At 41.9% G+C, this 18,317-nt stretch overlaps 1 protein-coding gene across 1 annotated transcript; it reads left to right on the top strand.

Moving 5' to 3' along the window:
* Positions 1 to 10: 10 nt before the first annotated feature.
* Positions 11 to 17,824, top strand: LOC146576951 (uncharacterized; the record flags this gene model as incomplete). The annotated part of the gene is made up of 7 exons (XM_085267603.1): positions 11 to 1,237; positions 1,563 to 1,749; positions 8,774 to 8,903; positions 8,995 to 9,055; positions 9,166 to 9,279; positions 9,540 to 9,672; positions 16,958 to 17,824. Coding segments are annotated over 5 exons (1,620 nt in total), but the record flags the coding sequence as incomplete, so codon positions are not given.
* Between the last annotated feature and the right edge of the window lie 493 nt (positions 17,825 to 18,317).

Below are 18,317 nucleotides of genomic sequence, written 5' to 3'. Positions count from 1 at the left end.
ACTAAAACGGCATCAGGTCATCCACACTGGAGAGAGACCGTTCAGCTGTGACTTGTGTGGAAAGTCTTTTTCCTTGAAGGGTCACCTAAAAACACACCAACTCATCCACAGTGGAGTTAAAGCGTACAGCTGTGATCAGTGTGGCAGAGCTTTTACTCAAAGTAGCAACTTACAGAATCATCTAGTTACCCACTCTGGAATTAAGCCATACAGCTGTGACGAGTGTGGGATGGGTTTTACTGTGAGGGCTTCACTAAAACAGCATCAGGTCATCCACACTGGAGAGAGACCGTTCAGCTGTGACTTTTGTGGGAAGTCTTTTTCCTTGAAGGGTTACCTAAAACAACACCAACTCATCCACAGTGGAGTTAAAGCGTACAGCTGTGATCAGTGTGGCAGAGCTTTTACTCACAGTAGCAACTTACAGAAGCATCTAGTTACCCACTCTGGAATTAAGGCATACTGCTGTGACGAGTGTGGGAAGGGTTTTACTGTGAGGGCTAAACTAAAACAGCATCAGGTCATCCACACTGGAGAGAGACCGTTCAGCTGTGACTTGTGTGGAAAGTCTTTTTCCTTGAAGGATTCCCTAAAAAAACACCAACTCATCCACAGTGGAGTTAAAGCGTACAGCTGTGGTCAGTGTGGCAGAGCTTTTACTCACAGTAGCAGCTTACAGAGTCATCTAGTTACCCACTCTGGAATTAAGCCATACAGCTGTGACGAGTGTGGGATGGAGTTTACTCTGAAGGCATCACTAAAACAGCATCAGGTCATCCACACTGGAGAGAGACCGTTCAGCTGTGACTTGTGTGGAAAGTCTTTTTCCTTCAAGCGTTCCCTAAAACAACACCAACTCATCCACAGTGGAGTTAAAGCGTACAGCTGTGATCAGTGTGGCAGAGCTTTTACTCGCAGTAGCAGCTTACAGAGTCATCTAGTTACCCACTCTGGAATTAAGGCATACAGCTGTGACATCTGTGGAAAAACTTTCAGCTGGAGAGGGAGCCGAAATACACACCTACGCATTCACACCAGACATGATGTGTACTGCTGTGAACAGTGTGGCAAATACTTTACAACAGACGCACAGTTACAACGACACATGTTTACCCACACTGAGGAGAGACCTTATCAATGTGACCTGTGTGAGAAGACTTTTAAATCTCCACATCACCTGAGAGAACACAAACAGATCCACACCAGAAAGAGACTCTACAAGTGCAGCTACTGTGAGGTATGTATTTATATTGTTATCTTGTCATTTTAGCCTGACTGTTTGGAACAACTCTGCTCATTAAACTGTGTTAGCATGTTAGCAATTCTACTGCATGGAAAAGCAGCTCTGAGTGATTATTCAGATTTTCCTTTCAGTTATGATTTTAGTATTACTGTAGTATTATGGTGGTAGTATTGTAGTTATTGCAGCCCAGTAAACTGAGTGTGTTAACTGAAACAGTCAAATGTAGTTGGACGTCTGCAGAGATGCTCTTTATTTCAGGCGACGTTCAGGATACAAATGTTGAAGGACTGACTTACACTGTCTTTGTGTCTTTGTTTAGAAGCAGAGCGACACAGATGGATCCAGTTCTCAACCCTGTCATCACTGTGGTGGTGGGAAAGACTTTCATTGTGACCTCTGTGGAAAAACTTTCAGTCAGCAAAAGACCCTAAAAGTACATCAACGTAGACACACTGGAGACAAACTGAAATACTGCAAAGAATGTGGGAGAAGCTTCACCACAACAAGTGAGTTAAAACAACATGAACTGATTCACAGTGGGGTTAAAAAGCACCTCTGTGATCAGTGTGGGTCATCCTTCACCACTGCAAGTCAGCTTAAATCACACAAAGGAGTCCACACAGGAGAGAAACCACACAAGTGCAGACACTGTGAGAGAAGCTTCTCACAGTCAGGTATTCGTAACATTCATGAACGTGCACACATGGAAGGAAACTACAGCTGTGACCAGTGTGACAAGAGCTTCAGGAATCTCAGATCATACTCTGCACACAAACGATCCCACGTTACTAATAAACTGTTTCACTGTTACCAATGTGCCCAAACATTCACCTCATTGTCTGCTCTGTGCAAACATCAGCGCGATCACTCAGGGCTGAAATCACTCCCATCACTGGATCACAGTGAATCTGAAGACACAGAAAGATCCTCTGGTTTCTGTGTCAGACTCAAAAAGCTTGAGATCAGGCTCCACAGAGTTCAGATAGAATCATTTAAACTTGTGTTGAACTGAACTGGTTGCTGGGCTGAACTTCTACATAATACAGATCTACATGGGATCTTCTTTTCTGTATTTACTGAGTCAGTTTTGTCCTTTTTTCTCTGTCCTGGTTTTGCTCGTCTGTAAATGATTGAAACTCAGTCAAATAGTTCATTGTTCTCCAGCAAAACGTTTTGGAAACTCATGTTTAACCTTTAAAACTCTGACATGTTTTAGCACACAAGGCTTCATCGGGGAGTTCACTCATGATTGGACCATGAGAACAAAGGTTTTTAGTTCTTTCAAAGAGAGTCTTGGAGATGTTTGATGTTTCTGTTTTTCTGAAACCACCTGAAAGAAAAACTATTTTTCTTGCTTTATGTAGTGTGGAAGTTTTTAATGTTTCTTCATCTGTGATGTTCTTGAATGTGTTCACGTGAAGATGGTACAAATAAACTGTCCTTTCAGCTTTAGCTCCTAATTTATTCATTATTTATGGATGTAGCACAGCAGCCGTCTCTTGATTAACACATGGAGGGCTCGGGATCTGATGGTGTCGTCTCCCTAATTTGCCCACTCAGTAAATCTCACTCATGGCCAAGAAATTGAAATAAACCTTGTTTCCCTGCTGGATAGTGATCCACTGTAACTCTGCTCCTCCTTCCTGTTTAGGATTTCTGTGGCTGAAGTAAAATTCCCTCCATCCATCACTTATCCCAGCTAACCCAAAGTGAAATAAAGTTTTGCTGGTCTTAAAAAAGCATTACAATAATGGGCATTACCAATGCAAACTGAATGATACAGAAGATGAAAGAAGAGACTTTGATCAGTTAATAAAGCTCATGATCTGGATTCATTGTGGCTGCTACACAGATACTTCTGGGTCACTTCTCTCAGTTAGGAACCTTCCTCACCAAACTGACTGTTGGACCACACCCCTGGTTTCATGAGAAATTGTTTCAGCCATGATTTCTCTTCCTGTATTTCAGAGTAAAGACTGAAGTGACAAATGGAAGCATGTTTAAAAAACACAATGTGAGAGAGACGTTGAGGTCCTTAGAAGTTACCCTGGGTTTTTCTGTCACCCTGCTAGATGTTACTGTTGAGAAATCAGTTTTACCCCGGTTCTTCTTATTCCTCGAGCATCCAGAGATGGCACCGGACTCAGTAGTCATTTTCACAAAATCTTTATTCATCTACATTCATCTTCATTCATCTTTAAGCATGCACTTCTAGAAGGGAAGATGAGGCCGGTGTCCCTCTACAAAAATCTTCACTCCTTTGTTGGTTACAGTCAGCTTTATAGAAGTGACCCCATCATAAAACCCCCTCTACGGTGTGCTGCAAACTCTGTCTGTGTGTATGTGCACGAGCACGTGAATGCCTACATGTGCACGTTCCCACGTGTCTATGTGAGTGCTCGTGAGTGAGTGTGTGCGCATACCTGTGTGTATGTGTGAGTGCACATGAGTGAGTGTGCGTGTGGATGTGTGTGTGTAACAGTTAAAACACTGTGGGGGTAGATGACTCCCTAGAGGTCATAAACCCCTACCTTGCATCCTCTGGGGAATTTCCACTCAGTGGGGGAGAAGCCTTCTAAAATCTACTCCTAACTTCACAAGAGAGTGAGGCCTTTATTACTTTACAAACAGTGTCCCTACAATAATTCTACATTCTATGATAACATATTTCTAAACTCTAAAATAAGCTAAACATTCCTACAAGTCCCCCTTTTTTATCTGCTCCATGGCAGATAAAACTAAACTAAATCTTTCACCATAATGTTTTCATACTGTGACTCCCCATTTCCCAAAAGTGGCATCATGGTGTCGGCCTTTGTATCAGACTCTCCCACAGCACGATTGATGAGTCTTACGAACAAGGCTCTGATACAAGGCACACAACAACACCCACATGTCACTAATACTGCAATGAAAACAGACAAAGAAACCATAATTGACATACGTAATAAAATCTTTCCATTGCCCAAAGACAGAGGTCGTCCACGCTTCCAACAGGTCATCTAATCCCGAATGCTCATACACTGCGGTGGACGTCTTTAGGCCTTCCAGAACTCGGGTCACAGAGCCGTCGGGAACTGTGTTATTTGGAATGAAAGTACAATACATATCCCCAAACGCCCCCTTTTTATCCCAACAACATATCTAACGCCATCCGATTTAGTACTGCCATTAAAGACGTTGGACTCAACTGTTCAGTAAGCCCTTGCATTTAATGACAGCACAAAGATCAAATGCATACGAGATTGTGGACCCTTTAACGTAGTCCAACTCTACACCGCCATAATAATCCAAACACTCATCTGATTTACCTGTTTCACTACGTTTGGTTCGCTCCACCGTGGCCTGTGATGGTGGAGTTGCTGGAATGGATTCAGGTCTGTCTCTGGGCAATTCACTTGCAAGAAAAATCACAGTTACAATCACAACAGTTATCACTCCTAACACTACCATTGCTCTCCACTTTCCCCATAACCCCATTTTAGTTATTTCTCTCATCGCTTTTGTCCAATGTAATCTCACTTGTTCTTTTGTTTTGTTTTGTCTTTGTCTTTTTGTTTTTGTTTTTATTTACTTTTGTTTTTCGTCGTTATTGTTATTATTATTTTTAAACCTTTATCTTCTGAGTCGGGTGATTCTCTCTTACTCTTCTTTCTTCAACTTCCGGGGTAGACTACCCTTCAGTCGTTGCATGGATCAGGGATTTATTCTGTCCCTGGGCTGGGATCCATGTAGGGGGGTCTCAGCCGAGTTCCCCCTCTTTTCCTTTGCAGAAAGCCTTTCCGACCTCTTAGGCTCTTCCGCTACAGCACACTAGCTCCAGTGGTACCAGGTTTCCCCTTTCCCTTTCAGTCGGACCGCGTGTGAGGTCCTGGTCTCCACCTCGAATGGACCCCCCGTCCACCTGGGCTCGTTCCACTTTCGTTTGTAGACCTTCAGCCACACCCACTTTGCCTCTGGCACCTCACGACATCTACAAATTGAAAAAATAACACTCCTCTCGCCACACGGCTTTCGCCATGTGTCAACTCCCCAATGAGACATGCATAAGAATGTTGCACAGTCTCCCTAAAACAATCTAAATCAAACTTCACATTTGCAACCAACTATAGATCATGAAAGTGATAAAGTACTCAGCATAACAGACAAGTATCATGTGCAGGTTTTCTCCAATCATTAAATCACTATTATTACCATAATTTGTCCCAAATCATGAATCATCCCAATTTATTCCACAATTTAATCTGTGACTTCCCTTAAACAATGTCACTCCACCCATTTCATCACTATGAGCTCAATAGCCCATCTTCAAATATTCCATAAAAGCTGCATCCCTTATTTGTTTTTCTCATGTCACTTGTCCACTTCTGCTGAATGCTACATGCACTCTTAAAGAAAACAAAACCTGTAATAAAGAAACAAACATCCACCAATTGTTCTGCTAAAAACCACATCATCAAATCACATAAAAAACTGCAATGCTGTAGAAAAAATGCAAATGTTAGCGCTGCGCAGGTGTGTACACACTTTCTCACAGTAACTTCTGTGAGTACCACAAGCCCATGAATAACACACCTCTGATAGATTCACAAACATAAAAATGGCATTTAAAAGGTTAAACCATCACGCAACCTCAGATGTTGCTGTCATTTTTCTGCTCCTGTAACAGAGACACACACAGAGATACATCCACACCTTTGTCAGGTGGGAGTTGACTTCACGCAATGGTGTTAAGTCAGTCAGTCTTGTCAGCTTTTACCAGTCAGTCAGTTTGTTTTATTTCCATTCATTCATTCATTCATTCATCCATTCTTACTTTCTTTGCTGATAGTGGAACCTGTCGTCGCATTTAGTTTCCACTCTCAGCAAAATGACGTCATTTCAAAAAGAAAAGAAGAACTTTAGATCAGATTACATCGCTGAATCCTTTTTGGACAGGGACTTGTCCCAATAAGTGGCTTTCTCCAGAGCCCATTTTAATGTGGAGAAACCCACCCGCAACGGTTTTCTTCCCGACGTGCAGATCTGCTTAAAGAAAAGAAATTCACAAACAAAAATCAGTGCACTGTTCAAAAAATAAAAATAAAATGAAAAATGACAAATAAACCGAAAAACAAAAGAAAAAATACAAAAGCCCGGTCTTAGGACTTGTCACAAAATGTTCTTTCTCTTATAGGTGAGAAAACACCCGTACTTCAAAAACAAAAACAAAACAAAACAAAAATCTGCCAGTTTCACTCATTTAAACTCTGGCTGCAAGATTCTGATCACCCTGCTCTCATGTTCCCCAAAATAATACTAATTCAGTCGTCTATGTATCAGTTCTCAACCCACTCAATAAACCAGACAGGATGATGGTAACCGTATTGCCTACTTAAAATTGTGTGTGTGTGTGTGTGTGTGTGTGTGTGTGTGTGTGTGTGTGTGTGTGTGTGTGTGCCCTCACAGAAGGAAGGTCACAAACCAATGATTCTAAAGACAGAACAGAAAGATACAGTTGGAAGATGAATGATTGCGTTTTTATGATGCGTAGTAAAACGACCCCTTCTTCTTCTTCTCTTTGTTGGTGTTGTTGTTGTTCGTGTGCGCGCACGTGTGTGTGTGTGCGTGTGTGTGTGTGCCTTAGAAGTCAATTAATACATTAGCCATACTTAAAAAAACATCTGAATTTCATTTAGAACTGAGATTCTAAGTTGTAAGCAGAAATCTTATGCACAGCCAGAAACATGTTTCCCCACTTTCACAATGCTGAGGTGTCAAATCCACAACCCCCAACAAATGGTTTGTTACACGCGGGTGTGAAGGGCAAGCTTTACTTACACAGCCTCACACACACTAGATTTTTAAAGTTTTTGGGTACAGGGGTTTAGCCACAGATGCAACATCCACTTTTGATAAAGATCCCTCCACCTGTTTATTTCTTAAGAAATTAAGCATCTTTATTAAGCTCTTATTTATAAATGTCTACACAATAATAGACACTGTGTGCTCTGTGACATTATAGTCTTCTACTGCTGCTTCCATCGGTTTGCATTTTAAACTCCTGGCCTTTCAGTTTGTTATGAACGACTTTATATGTTGATGATGAACATCAAGTTCACCAGGGAAGACACAAAGGACAACTGTTTGCCCTTCCTGGACTGCACTGTGCACATTAAAGAGAACGGCAACCTCAACATCGAAATTTACCGGAAGCCCACACACACGGACCAGTACCTCCTCTTTGACTCCCATCACCCTCTGGAACACAAACTTGGAGTAATTAGGACCCTACACCACCGGGCAGAACATGTTCCCTCTAAGCCTGAAGGAAAAAAGAAGGAACACACACATGTAAAGGAAGCACTCAAAACGTGCGGCTATCCTAAATGGGCGTTTTTAAAGTCAGCAAAGAGGCACAGAAAAGAAGACCAGACACCAGCGAAGGAGGATAAGAAGGACAGACGCAACAACATTGTCATCCCCTATGTAGCCGGTGTATCAGAGAAACTCAGGAGAGTTTTCTCCAAGCATGACATCCCGGTGCATTTCAGACCCAACAACACGCTCAGACACAAACTGGTTCACCCGAAAGACAAAACGCCAAAACACAAACTTAACAACGTGGTGTATGCTGTACAGTGAAGCGAGGAATGCTCAGACCTCTACATTGGAGAGACCAAACAGCCACTTCACAAGCGCATGGCACAACACAGAAGAGCCACCTCCACAGGACAAGACTCAGCTGTCCATCTGCATCTTAAGGTCAAAGGTCACTCTTTCGAGGATGCCAATGTTCACATTTTGGACAGAGAGGACAGATGGTTTGAAAGAGGAGTGAAAGAAGCCATCTATGTCCACTGTGAGCGACCATCATTGAACAGAGGCGGGGGTTTACGACACCAACTCTCTGCCATCTATAATCCAGTTTTGAGATCCCTCCCAGACGCCTTAACGCCCACTCACACCCTGGGCCATCTGATCTCAGGAATTCGCATGACAAGGTGGGGCCAAGTTTCACAATGAACACACCCGAAACTCTGGCTGATTGGGACCCACACCCAGTTTCACACCTTGGCTCAGGCGATTAGAGGATCATCAGGGGGTCCTTTTGTCCCTCTGTGGGGGGTCACTCCCACTAGGTTTATATCTGGGACTCTCCACCATTTGACCTTAGAACTGAAGAAGCTTCTCGGATGAGAGGTGAAACGTCTTCAAGTAACTTAAAGAAGTCCAGACGCTTTTCTTTGCAAGCTCCTTTGACTACGATGACCTGGATGACTGAGAACCTTCACAGATATATGAATATAAAACAGTGTGAACAACAAAACATCAGCTTTGGAAACTTTGATGTAAAATTCTGCAATTGTTTTCTCAGATATAGCATAAATCAAACTAACATACATCAGTGTATTATTAATGTGCACACACACACACACACACACACACACACACACACACACACACACACACACACACACACACGTGTTACAATAAACAGCTCTTATGCTTCTGTATGATTCTCAGTGCTTTCCATTTGCGTGTCCACAGGTTGCTGTAAGTGGTGCTTGACTGCAGTTTGCTCTAATTTCAAGTGGTTTGCTGTCACAAAGCCAACAGGAAGTCCAGCCATGGTTGAGCCAACTGAAGATGGGTTGAAGGTGGCGTCCTCATTTCCTCTGTGAGTGCGAGAGGACAGACAAAGCAAACACCGTTTGGACAGCATTAAAATATTTACACTGATGATTAATGTTGTGTCTTTGCACCTGTAGCGATACATGTTGGAAAATGGAGACTTTAGCCACCAAGACTGACGTGCCTGGAAACTTCCCTGTGAGTACGCCCACAAAGACAGGAAACAGTTTAGCCACCGCGGTTAATCCTCCATCATCATCATCCAGTATTTTTCACATCTTTTCTTCTGCTGTTTCCCTTGTTGTCAGTCACGGGGTTTGTGACTGAAATGCGTGTGGTCGACGGGAAGCCTGACGAGTACGGCCTGAATCATTCCATCAACACCGGACGGAGTGAAACCTTTGTTGAAAACAGATTATATGGTAACGTTGCATTTAGCTTCAGTAAACTGTGAAGTTACAGCAGCAGATTTACATCACGTGGCTTCACAGGAAGTAGTCTGGACCTCAGCGCTGAGGTTCAAGCAGCTCTGCTTGCAGACGGCATCCTTCCTGAAAATGTTCTTCATCTTCCTAAAACCAGAACTTTTACATTGGTGCTGAAGTTCTATATAAAAACAGCCTGAAATACAAAGTGATGTTGTGCACTGATTACCTCACACTTTCCATGTTTCCTTCTACAGAGGAGTGTCCGCCTGAGTGTTTTGTCTGATCTGTTGTTGATCGTCTCATTGACACTGCATGCAGATCTGACACCAGGGCTGGACTGGGACAAAAAATGGTCCCGGGCATTTTGACTGGAGACCGGCCCACCAGGTATTAAAGGAAAAACCATGAAGCCTTTGAATGAAAACAAACGCAGGGTTGAGTAACCCCGAACTGTCCAACTCGGAATATTCGGTTTCAGAAAGGCTGATAACAATTAGTTCAGTCAACGCGGAGTTGCTTTAACCCCAAGTTAAGCGCGTGGACGAGGATACATAAAGCCCTGATAAGCGGAGCACAGATTAAGCGAGTCACCATGGAGACGGAGGGAAAGAAGGCGCGGTCAATGTATTTCACAGCGCTTGAGGCCGAAATTCTGATGGCAGCATATGCCGATAACATGCAAATTCCGCGGAAAAAAGTAACACAGCCACAGCTGCAAAAGAAAGAGAGCATGCATGGCAAAACATAGCCGACAGAGTCAATGCGTGAGTGTTAATTTAAACATTGATCGAGGGATTTCCACCCATTTAACACGTTATTTTATCATATGTTATTTTATTTGTTATTTTATACATTTTATTTTGTGATGTGATGTGAGCGCAGGTGCAACCCAACAGGCCCCAAACGTGCCTGGCAGCAAGTAAAAATGAAATATAAAAATATAGTCCAAACAGGTGAGGTGTAATTGTATTATGAGCCATAGTGCTTGGTCTGTTTGTCCGATGTAAATCAATTGCAGTTAGAGGCTACATTAATTTTCTTTCTGTAAGCACTTATTGAAATTATCTGAGCACATTACAAGTACATATTTGCTTACTCTGTGTGCTCAAATGTGGCCCGTTATAGCCAACAGAAAAAAAGCGGAGGCCCGAAAAACAGGTGGGGGTCCTCCACCACCACCACTCACAGAGGCTCAGCAGTTGGCCCTCAGCCAAAACAGTGGGCGCCCTGTGGCCGAAGGCATCTCTGCGGGGACATCCTCTGAGTCAATAACCCCGCAAGACACAAGTGCCTACATAAGGGGTAAATTCAAAATAATTCATGATGTGCATACATCCTTTCTTCACAGTCACCTTTGCAGTGCTGCTCATTCATTTGATAAACTCTTTACCATAATGGATTATTTTGTAGTGAAGTTATTTTCCTACTGATTTTGCCTTCCCTCAGTCTTGGTTGTCTTTGAGAGCATAATGACAATGAAGTGTAAGGTGATTGGTATGTTTGTTAATTGCCATTTGGTCCCTTGTAAGTTATAAGTGACCTGTATAGACCTCATATTCTATCAGTTGATGGTGGTGGTGTACTGCATCTGGTGCAGCCTCCTGTTGAGCCAGACCAACATGCAGTTGTGAGTAATACTCCACAGATTATATGAGTTTACAGTAGAACAGCAATGTTGTTTATTTCTTTACTACAGGAAAATAATGAAGAAACATTGACAGCTGTTACAGAGGAGGAAGCAACAGAGACACTTTATGAGGTTTACATCTTTTAATACTTTGTGTACAGGAAATACAGGTGACCAATAAAGCCAGTTGAACAAAAAATCTGTTTATTCTTCTTTCAACATGTTGAGGTGATGGGTCAAAAGAAATGATTGTGACATATGGTGTCTCTGACTGCGCTTCCATCTTGTATGTCCGTGGGAGGGTCAGGATGTTCATGGTTTGGATCACTGCTGCTGTTTGGTTCAGAAGGACAGTGTTCTCCTCTAATTGTGGCAATGTTGTGAAGAATCACACATGCCACAATAATGTCACATGCCCTTTCTGGGGTGACCCTGAGTCTTTGCAGGCACTGGAACCGGGCCTTAAGCATTCCGATAGTCATTTCAATTCTGGCTCTTGTCCTGCAATGAGCCAGATTATATCGCTGCTGTGGGCCCGGTTCAGGGTCAGAGTAAGGGGTAAGCAAATAGGGTAAACATGGATACCCCCTATCACCAAGCAAGTAGCCAGTGAACTCTCCTAAGACAGAAGGATATACTTCAGTTCAAATGTCCCTGAAGCAATTGGTCTTTATATATTTTAAGGTATTCTCAACTCACCATGTCCAAATTTTGTGCTCAGTGTACATTCACGGAATATTTGTGAGTCATGGACAGAGCCTGGCCACTTGGCTTCCACATTTGTGATAATGTTGGCAGCATCACATATGATCTTCACAGTGCAGAGAACACAAATTAGCATCCATTACTATAATGAAATAATTTGTTAGTTTGAAATGCTACAGGGAACTATGTACCTGTACATTAATGCTGTGGAAAGACTTCCTGTTCACATAGTCTCCTTCATTTACTGAAGGAGCAATGATTGGAATGTGAGTGCCATCTGTACAGCCAATCACGCCTGGGAACCGTGAAAATAAATGTAAAATTTAAGTAGTAGTTCAAGTATCACCACATCATGAATTAAGTTTTGGTCATCCTGATACCTGCAATCTTGTGGGTCTATGACCGGGGAACACCACAAACGAGTACAGGAGACGTTTCAGTGCAACTGTAACATTCCTGACTGCCCGACAGATGGTAGCCTTGGAAACGTGCTCAGCGTCACCAATATTATACAGAAAGCTAATTAGTAAGAGTATTGTTACTCTCCGCAGGAGTAGTCCAGCAGTAGAAATCAGTCCAATAACAAGGTGTGTAACATCTAGCAGGGTGACAGAAAAACCCAGGGTAACTTCTAAGGACCTCAACGTCTCTCTCACATTGTGTTTTTAAACATGCTTCCATTTGTCACTTCAGTCTTTACTCTGAAATACAGGAAGAGAAATCATGGCTGAAACAATTTCTCATGAAACCAGGGGTGTGGTCCAACAGTCAGTTTGGTGAGGAAGGTTCCTAACTGAGAGAAGTGACCCAGAAGTATCTGTGTAGCAGCCACAATGAATCCAGATCATGAGCTTTATTAACTGATCAAAGTCTCTTCTTTCATCTTCTGTATCATTCAGTTTGCATTGGTAATGCCCATTATTGTAATGCTTTTTTAAGACCAGCAAAACTTTATTTCACTTTGGGTTAGCTGGGATAAGTGATGGATGGAGGGAATTTTACTTCAGCCACAGAAATCCTAAACAGGAAGGAGGAGCAGAGTTACAGTGGATCACTATCCAGCAGGGAAACAAGGTTTATTTCAATTTCTTGGCCATGAGTGAGATTTACTGAGTGGGCAAATTAGGGAGACGACACCATCAGATCCCGAGCCCTCCATGTGTTAATCAAGAGACGGCTGCTGTGCTACATCCATAAATAATGAATAAATTAGGAGCTAAAGCTGAAAGGACAGTTTATTTAAACCATCAGTGAAGATATTTAACATTTGAATTTTTTATTTAACATTTGCAAGATTCAATAACATAAAGAACCTGAACAAGAAAACATTTATGTGCATCAAAATACATTAAAACAAAAACTTTATAATAGGAAACAGTTTTCAACCAACTGATGAAAAGAAATCTAACCACTTGACATGAACTCTACAGTAGGACAGTTTTGAAAGCTTAAAATGGAACTAGGGGAAGAGTTTGATTCACAGCTGCCTCATCAGATTTTTACAGGAGATTCTATCTGAACTCTGTGGAGCCTGATCTCAAGCTTTTTGAGTCTGACACAGAAACCAGAGGATCTTTCTGTGTCTTCAGATTCACTGTGATCCAGTGATGGGAGTGATTTCAGCCCTGAGTGATCGCGCTGATGTTTGCACAGAGCAGACAATGAGGTGAATGTTTGGGCACATTGGTAACAGTGAAACAGTTTATTAGTAACGTGGGATCGTTTGTGTGCAGAGTATGAACTGAGATTCCTGAAGCTCTTGTCACACTGGTCACAGCTGTAGTTTCCTTCCATGTGTGCACGTTCATGAATGTTACGATTATCTGACCGTGAGAAGCTTCTCTCACAGTGTCTGCACTTGTGTGGTTTCTCTCCTGTGTGGACTCCTTTGTGTGATTTAAGCTGACCTGCAGTGGTGAAGGATGACCCACACTGATCACAGAGGTGCTTTTTAACCCCACTGTGAATCAGTTCATGTCGTTTTAAGTCAGTTGATGTGGTGAAGCTTCTCCCACATTCTTTGCAGTATTTCAGTTTGTCTCCAGTGTGTCTACGTTGATGTACTTTTAGGGTCTTTTGCCGACTGAAAGTTTTTCCACAGAGGTCACAATGAAAGTCTTTCCCACCACCACAGTGATGACAGGGTTGAGAACTGGATCCATCTGTGTCGCTCTGCTTCTAAACAAAGACACAAAGACAGTGTAAGTCAGTCCTTCAACATTTGTATCCTGAACGTCGCCTGAAATAAAGAGCATCTCTGCAGACGTCCAACTACATTTGACTGTTTCAGTTAACACACTCAGTTTACTGGGCTGCAATAACTACAATACTACCACCATAATACTACAGTAATACTAAAATCATAACTGAAAGGAAAATCTGAATAATCACTCAGAGCTGCTTTTCCATGCAGTAGAATTGCTAACATGCTAACACAGTTTAATGAGCAGAGTTGTTCCAAACAGTCAGGCTAAAATGACAAGATAACAATATAAATACATACCTCACAGTAGCTGCACTTGTAGAGTCTCTTTCTGGTGTGGATCTGTTGGTGTTCTCTCAGGTCATGTGGAGCTTTAAAAGTCTTCTCACACAGGTCACATTCATAAGGTCTCTCCTCAGTGTGGGTAAACATGTGTCGTTGTAACTGTGCGTCTGTTGTAAAGTATTTGCCACACTGTTCACAGCAGTACACATCATGTCTGGTGTGAATGCGTAGGTGTGTATTTCGGCTCCCTCTCTGGCTGAAAGTTTTTCCACAGATGTCACAGCTGTATGGCTTAATTCCAGAGTGGGTAACTAGATGCTTCTGTAAGCTGCTACTGTGAGTAAAAGCTCTGCCACACTGATCACAGCTGTACGCTTTAACTCCACTGTGGATGAGTTGGTGATTTTTTAGGGAACGCTTCAAGGAAAAAGACTTTCCACACAAGTCACAGCTGAACGGTCTCTCTCCAGTGTGGATGACCTGATGCTGTTTTAGTGAAGCCTTCAGAGTAAACTCCATCCCACACTCATCACAGCTGTATGGCTTAATTCCAGAGTGGGTAACTAGATGACTCTGTAATCTGCTACTGTGAGTAAAAGCTCTGCCACACTGATCACAGCTGTACGCTTTAACTCCACTGTGGATGAGTTGGTGTGTTTTTAGGGAACGCATCCAGGAAAAAGACTTTCCACACAAGTCACAGCTGAACGGTCTCTCTCCAGTGTGGATGACCTGATGCTGTTTTAGTGAAGCCTTCAGAGTAAACTCCATCCCACACTCATCACAGCTGTATGGCTTAATTCCAGAGTGGGTAACTAGATGCTTCTGTAAGCTGCTACTTTGAGTAAAAGCTCTGCCACACTGATCACAGCTGTACGCTTTAACTCCACTGTGGATGAGTTGGTGTTGTTTTAGGTAACCCTTCCTGGAAAAAGAATTTCCACACAAGTCACAGCTGAACGGTCTCTCTCCAGTGTGGATGACCTGATGCTGTTTGAGTTTAGCCTTCTCAGTAAAAGCCTTCCCACACTCGTCACAGGTGTGTTTTTTCTCTCCCTTTCTTCTGTGAGGTTTGTCGGCCTCCTGAGAGCGCTGACTTCTGGCTCCATGTTGGTCCTGCAGTGACAGAGATACAAACAGAGGCAGTGAGTGAAATGCAGTCGTGGAACAAACTCAACCTTCAAACTCCATTAACACTAGTTTTAAACCTGAAGGTGGAGCGTGGCACCAAACACCTTAAAGGTCTCTTATCCCCACCTGCTGGTAGTTCTAACACATTACATCCAACCTGCTGTTAAAGATAATTCATGACTGTTCAAACACTAAAATCATGCACACACACACACACACACACACACACACACACACACACACACACACACACACACACACACACACACACACATTATTTTATAATTTAGATTATTTTGTTGTTTCCTATTACATATTTCTATAATTTGTATAGATTTATACAGAATTATTCAGTGATAATAAATCCTATGTTTGTTTATTCTAAAGGAACCCCGTTAGCTTCCACAACAGATGTGGCTCGTCTTCCGTCAAATACTCACATAAAATATTACACAATAAAGTGGATTCAAGATATCCACATAATTTCACTCTTACATCCACAGTGAGGTTTCACAATTGTTCAAATATAAGCAATCAATAATAATAATAATAATATCAATAACATTGAGGCACATTACACAAATTTCAAAAACAAATCATGTCTTACAATATTTACAACAACTAAAAGCTCTGTAAATCGGCTTTTAAGTGTTCATTGAAGTTTTGAATAATTCTCTAATTTTTTAAGGCAACTTATTCCACTTAAAAGTTGCTCTAAATGTAACAGTTTTACAAAACGTTACTTTTAACTCGAGCATTTACTAAATTGCAGCTTGTTGAAAACTGTGTAATATGATGATGTATTTCATCTGGATACTGCAGCTGAGCAGAATAAATGTGGTGTGTTTAACAGAATTGCTTTCTTTAGAACTACAAGTAAGCCATAGAATATTTTAGCCTGTACAGGAAGCCAAGAAAGGTTATTATGCATTTTATCAATATTAGTATAGTATGAACATCTTCACACTAATCTGGACGCCTTATTCTGGACTAACTGAAGTCTGTTAAGATCTGTCTTATTAGCTGCTGACCAAATGATTGAACAATACTCCAGATGAGACATTACTAGTGCATTAATGACATCTTTCATAATGAAGAAGTGATACACAAAGAGCATTTCATAGCCATAGCTATGCCTTGTCGGCAGAGTTATGTGACATTAGTGATGTTTGTACTTTCAGCGTTAACTTGGTTTTAAAGCCTTTAAAATATACGCCGTTCAATAGTCGACCTTAATCTGACAGAGAATGTGATGATTTTGTGGATAATTAAAGTCAGTCATATATCCACAAACACAACAAGCTGAAAGTCAGTGATGCTGCTCGGTTTGCAGTCCTGAACATCACGGCACAAGCAGGATTCACTGCACTGTTAATGTTAGCTGTGTTATATTGCTGCCTCTGTTCGGTGGTGTCGAGCCAAACGCACTTTAACGTGTGTTTGAACGAGCTGACGGTTCACTCGTTAAGCTGAAAGAAAGATGCTTTAATCACAGCAGTCACACATGTGTCCACTGCACCATCTGGAACTCTTCTTGTTTACACTCGTAATAACACAAACACTAAATCCTGCTTCTCTGGTGCTGTTGTGTAGCAGTGTGTACACCTGAGACTGTCACCTGTCTGTCTGTCCTGCACTCTCTCTCTGTTTCTTTCTCTCTGATTGTGGAATAAAAGTATGAACATGTGTTTATAAGTTACACTTGTGTTTGAATCCTGCAGCTTATCACACATTTGATTTCCATGTGTGACGACTGCAAGTGTCCAGAGTGAGGACAGACTGAGGGAGCCACTGCTGCACATCATCTGTGAGGCTTTGCAGCCCTGATGATCCACCAGGACAAACTCAGCAGTGTGTGAGGAAGAGGAGGAGGAAGAGCCAGCAGCAGCTGACAGATGGAGAGAATAGACAGACTGTTCCCTGTTTGTGAAGGACGGCTAGGAAAGTTTAACATAACTGTCTGTGCTGAATCAGTCTTATTAGGTAATGTTCAAATAATGTGATCATCCCAGTGTTTCCAGTGTGGGAGAAAGTACTCAGGGCCTTCAAGTTACACACTATGAAAGGCAGCAACAAGTTTAATGTTCAGAAACCTAAAGTCTGTATCAGCAGCAGAATGGAGCTAAAAATAAATGTTGGTTTCAGTTCTATGAAGCTTTGAGTATTTTGGATCAGTAGCTGCTGTGTTTGTTGCATCATATTGCTGTAACTGTTTATATGCTTTATATATTCTGAGCTAAGCTGATCTATAGTGTTACATGATACACTCTCAGAAATACGAGAGAGAACAAGGAGAGAGAAGAGAAGAGAGAAGAACATTTTTGGTCTTTAAATATTTGGTCTATAGGAACATACTGGTGTTTAAAAGTCCAGAAATGCCCCTTTAAAGGTTCAATCTGAAATAATGTACAAATCTGTATTATAAAATCTTAAGCAGCAACTTCTCCAGGTTCCAATATTTATGCAATTCTCAAACCTTTTGGCCACGACTGTATAACCTCTTCTGAAGTTTAGTGGATATTATACATGGTTATGCTCAGGATGTGTCGGCCAGTTTCCACTGGAAACGCCTTTTGGTTAAACTGTCAGCGAGGAATTTGCATTTGCACTGTTACATTTTTATATAACTTTAATGCACATAAACAACAGCTGCTTGTTTCAGTGAAAATACATTGATGGGTTTTTAATAAAGTTGTGCAGCTGTAAAGTATTTTGTCTGGTGTCAATTCTATCGTCAGCTACATCGTTATGGCAAATGTTCAAATGTATATGGTGATAAATATCTTTGGTCATATGGTCCTGCTCTGTCTGTCACCTTCTGTGTTGAGCTCATTGTTTCCTCTGTAGTGGCTGAGCTGAGTCCAAGTAGCTGAAAATGTTCCTCTGCTGCTCCGTCAGACTCTCCTCCTCCTGCTGATCAGCTGGGACACAAAACAGATCTTTGTTAGGCTCCACACTGCACTGAAGAGTCAAAGTGTCTCATATGTTCATCTGACAAGTAAAAGAACACATTTTTGTTTCCCGAGGTGGGCAACTTGTTGGAAACAAACACAAAAGCTTTGAGCACTGATACCTGCCATT

This window comes from Mchenga conophoros, linkage group LG3, assembly GCF_057382185.1.
Source record: "Mchenga conophoros isolate Kocher_MC1m ecotype Shallow Benthic linkage group LG3, M_conophoros_male_GT1.1, whole genome shotgun sequence".
Lineage (NCBI taxonomy): Eukaryota > Metazoa > Chordata > Actinopteri > Cichliformes > Cichlidae > Mchenga > Mchenga conophoros.
Note: the sequence above shows the minus strand (reverse complement) of the source record. Positions and strands in the feature narration are given on the sequence as shown.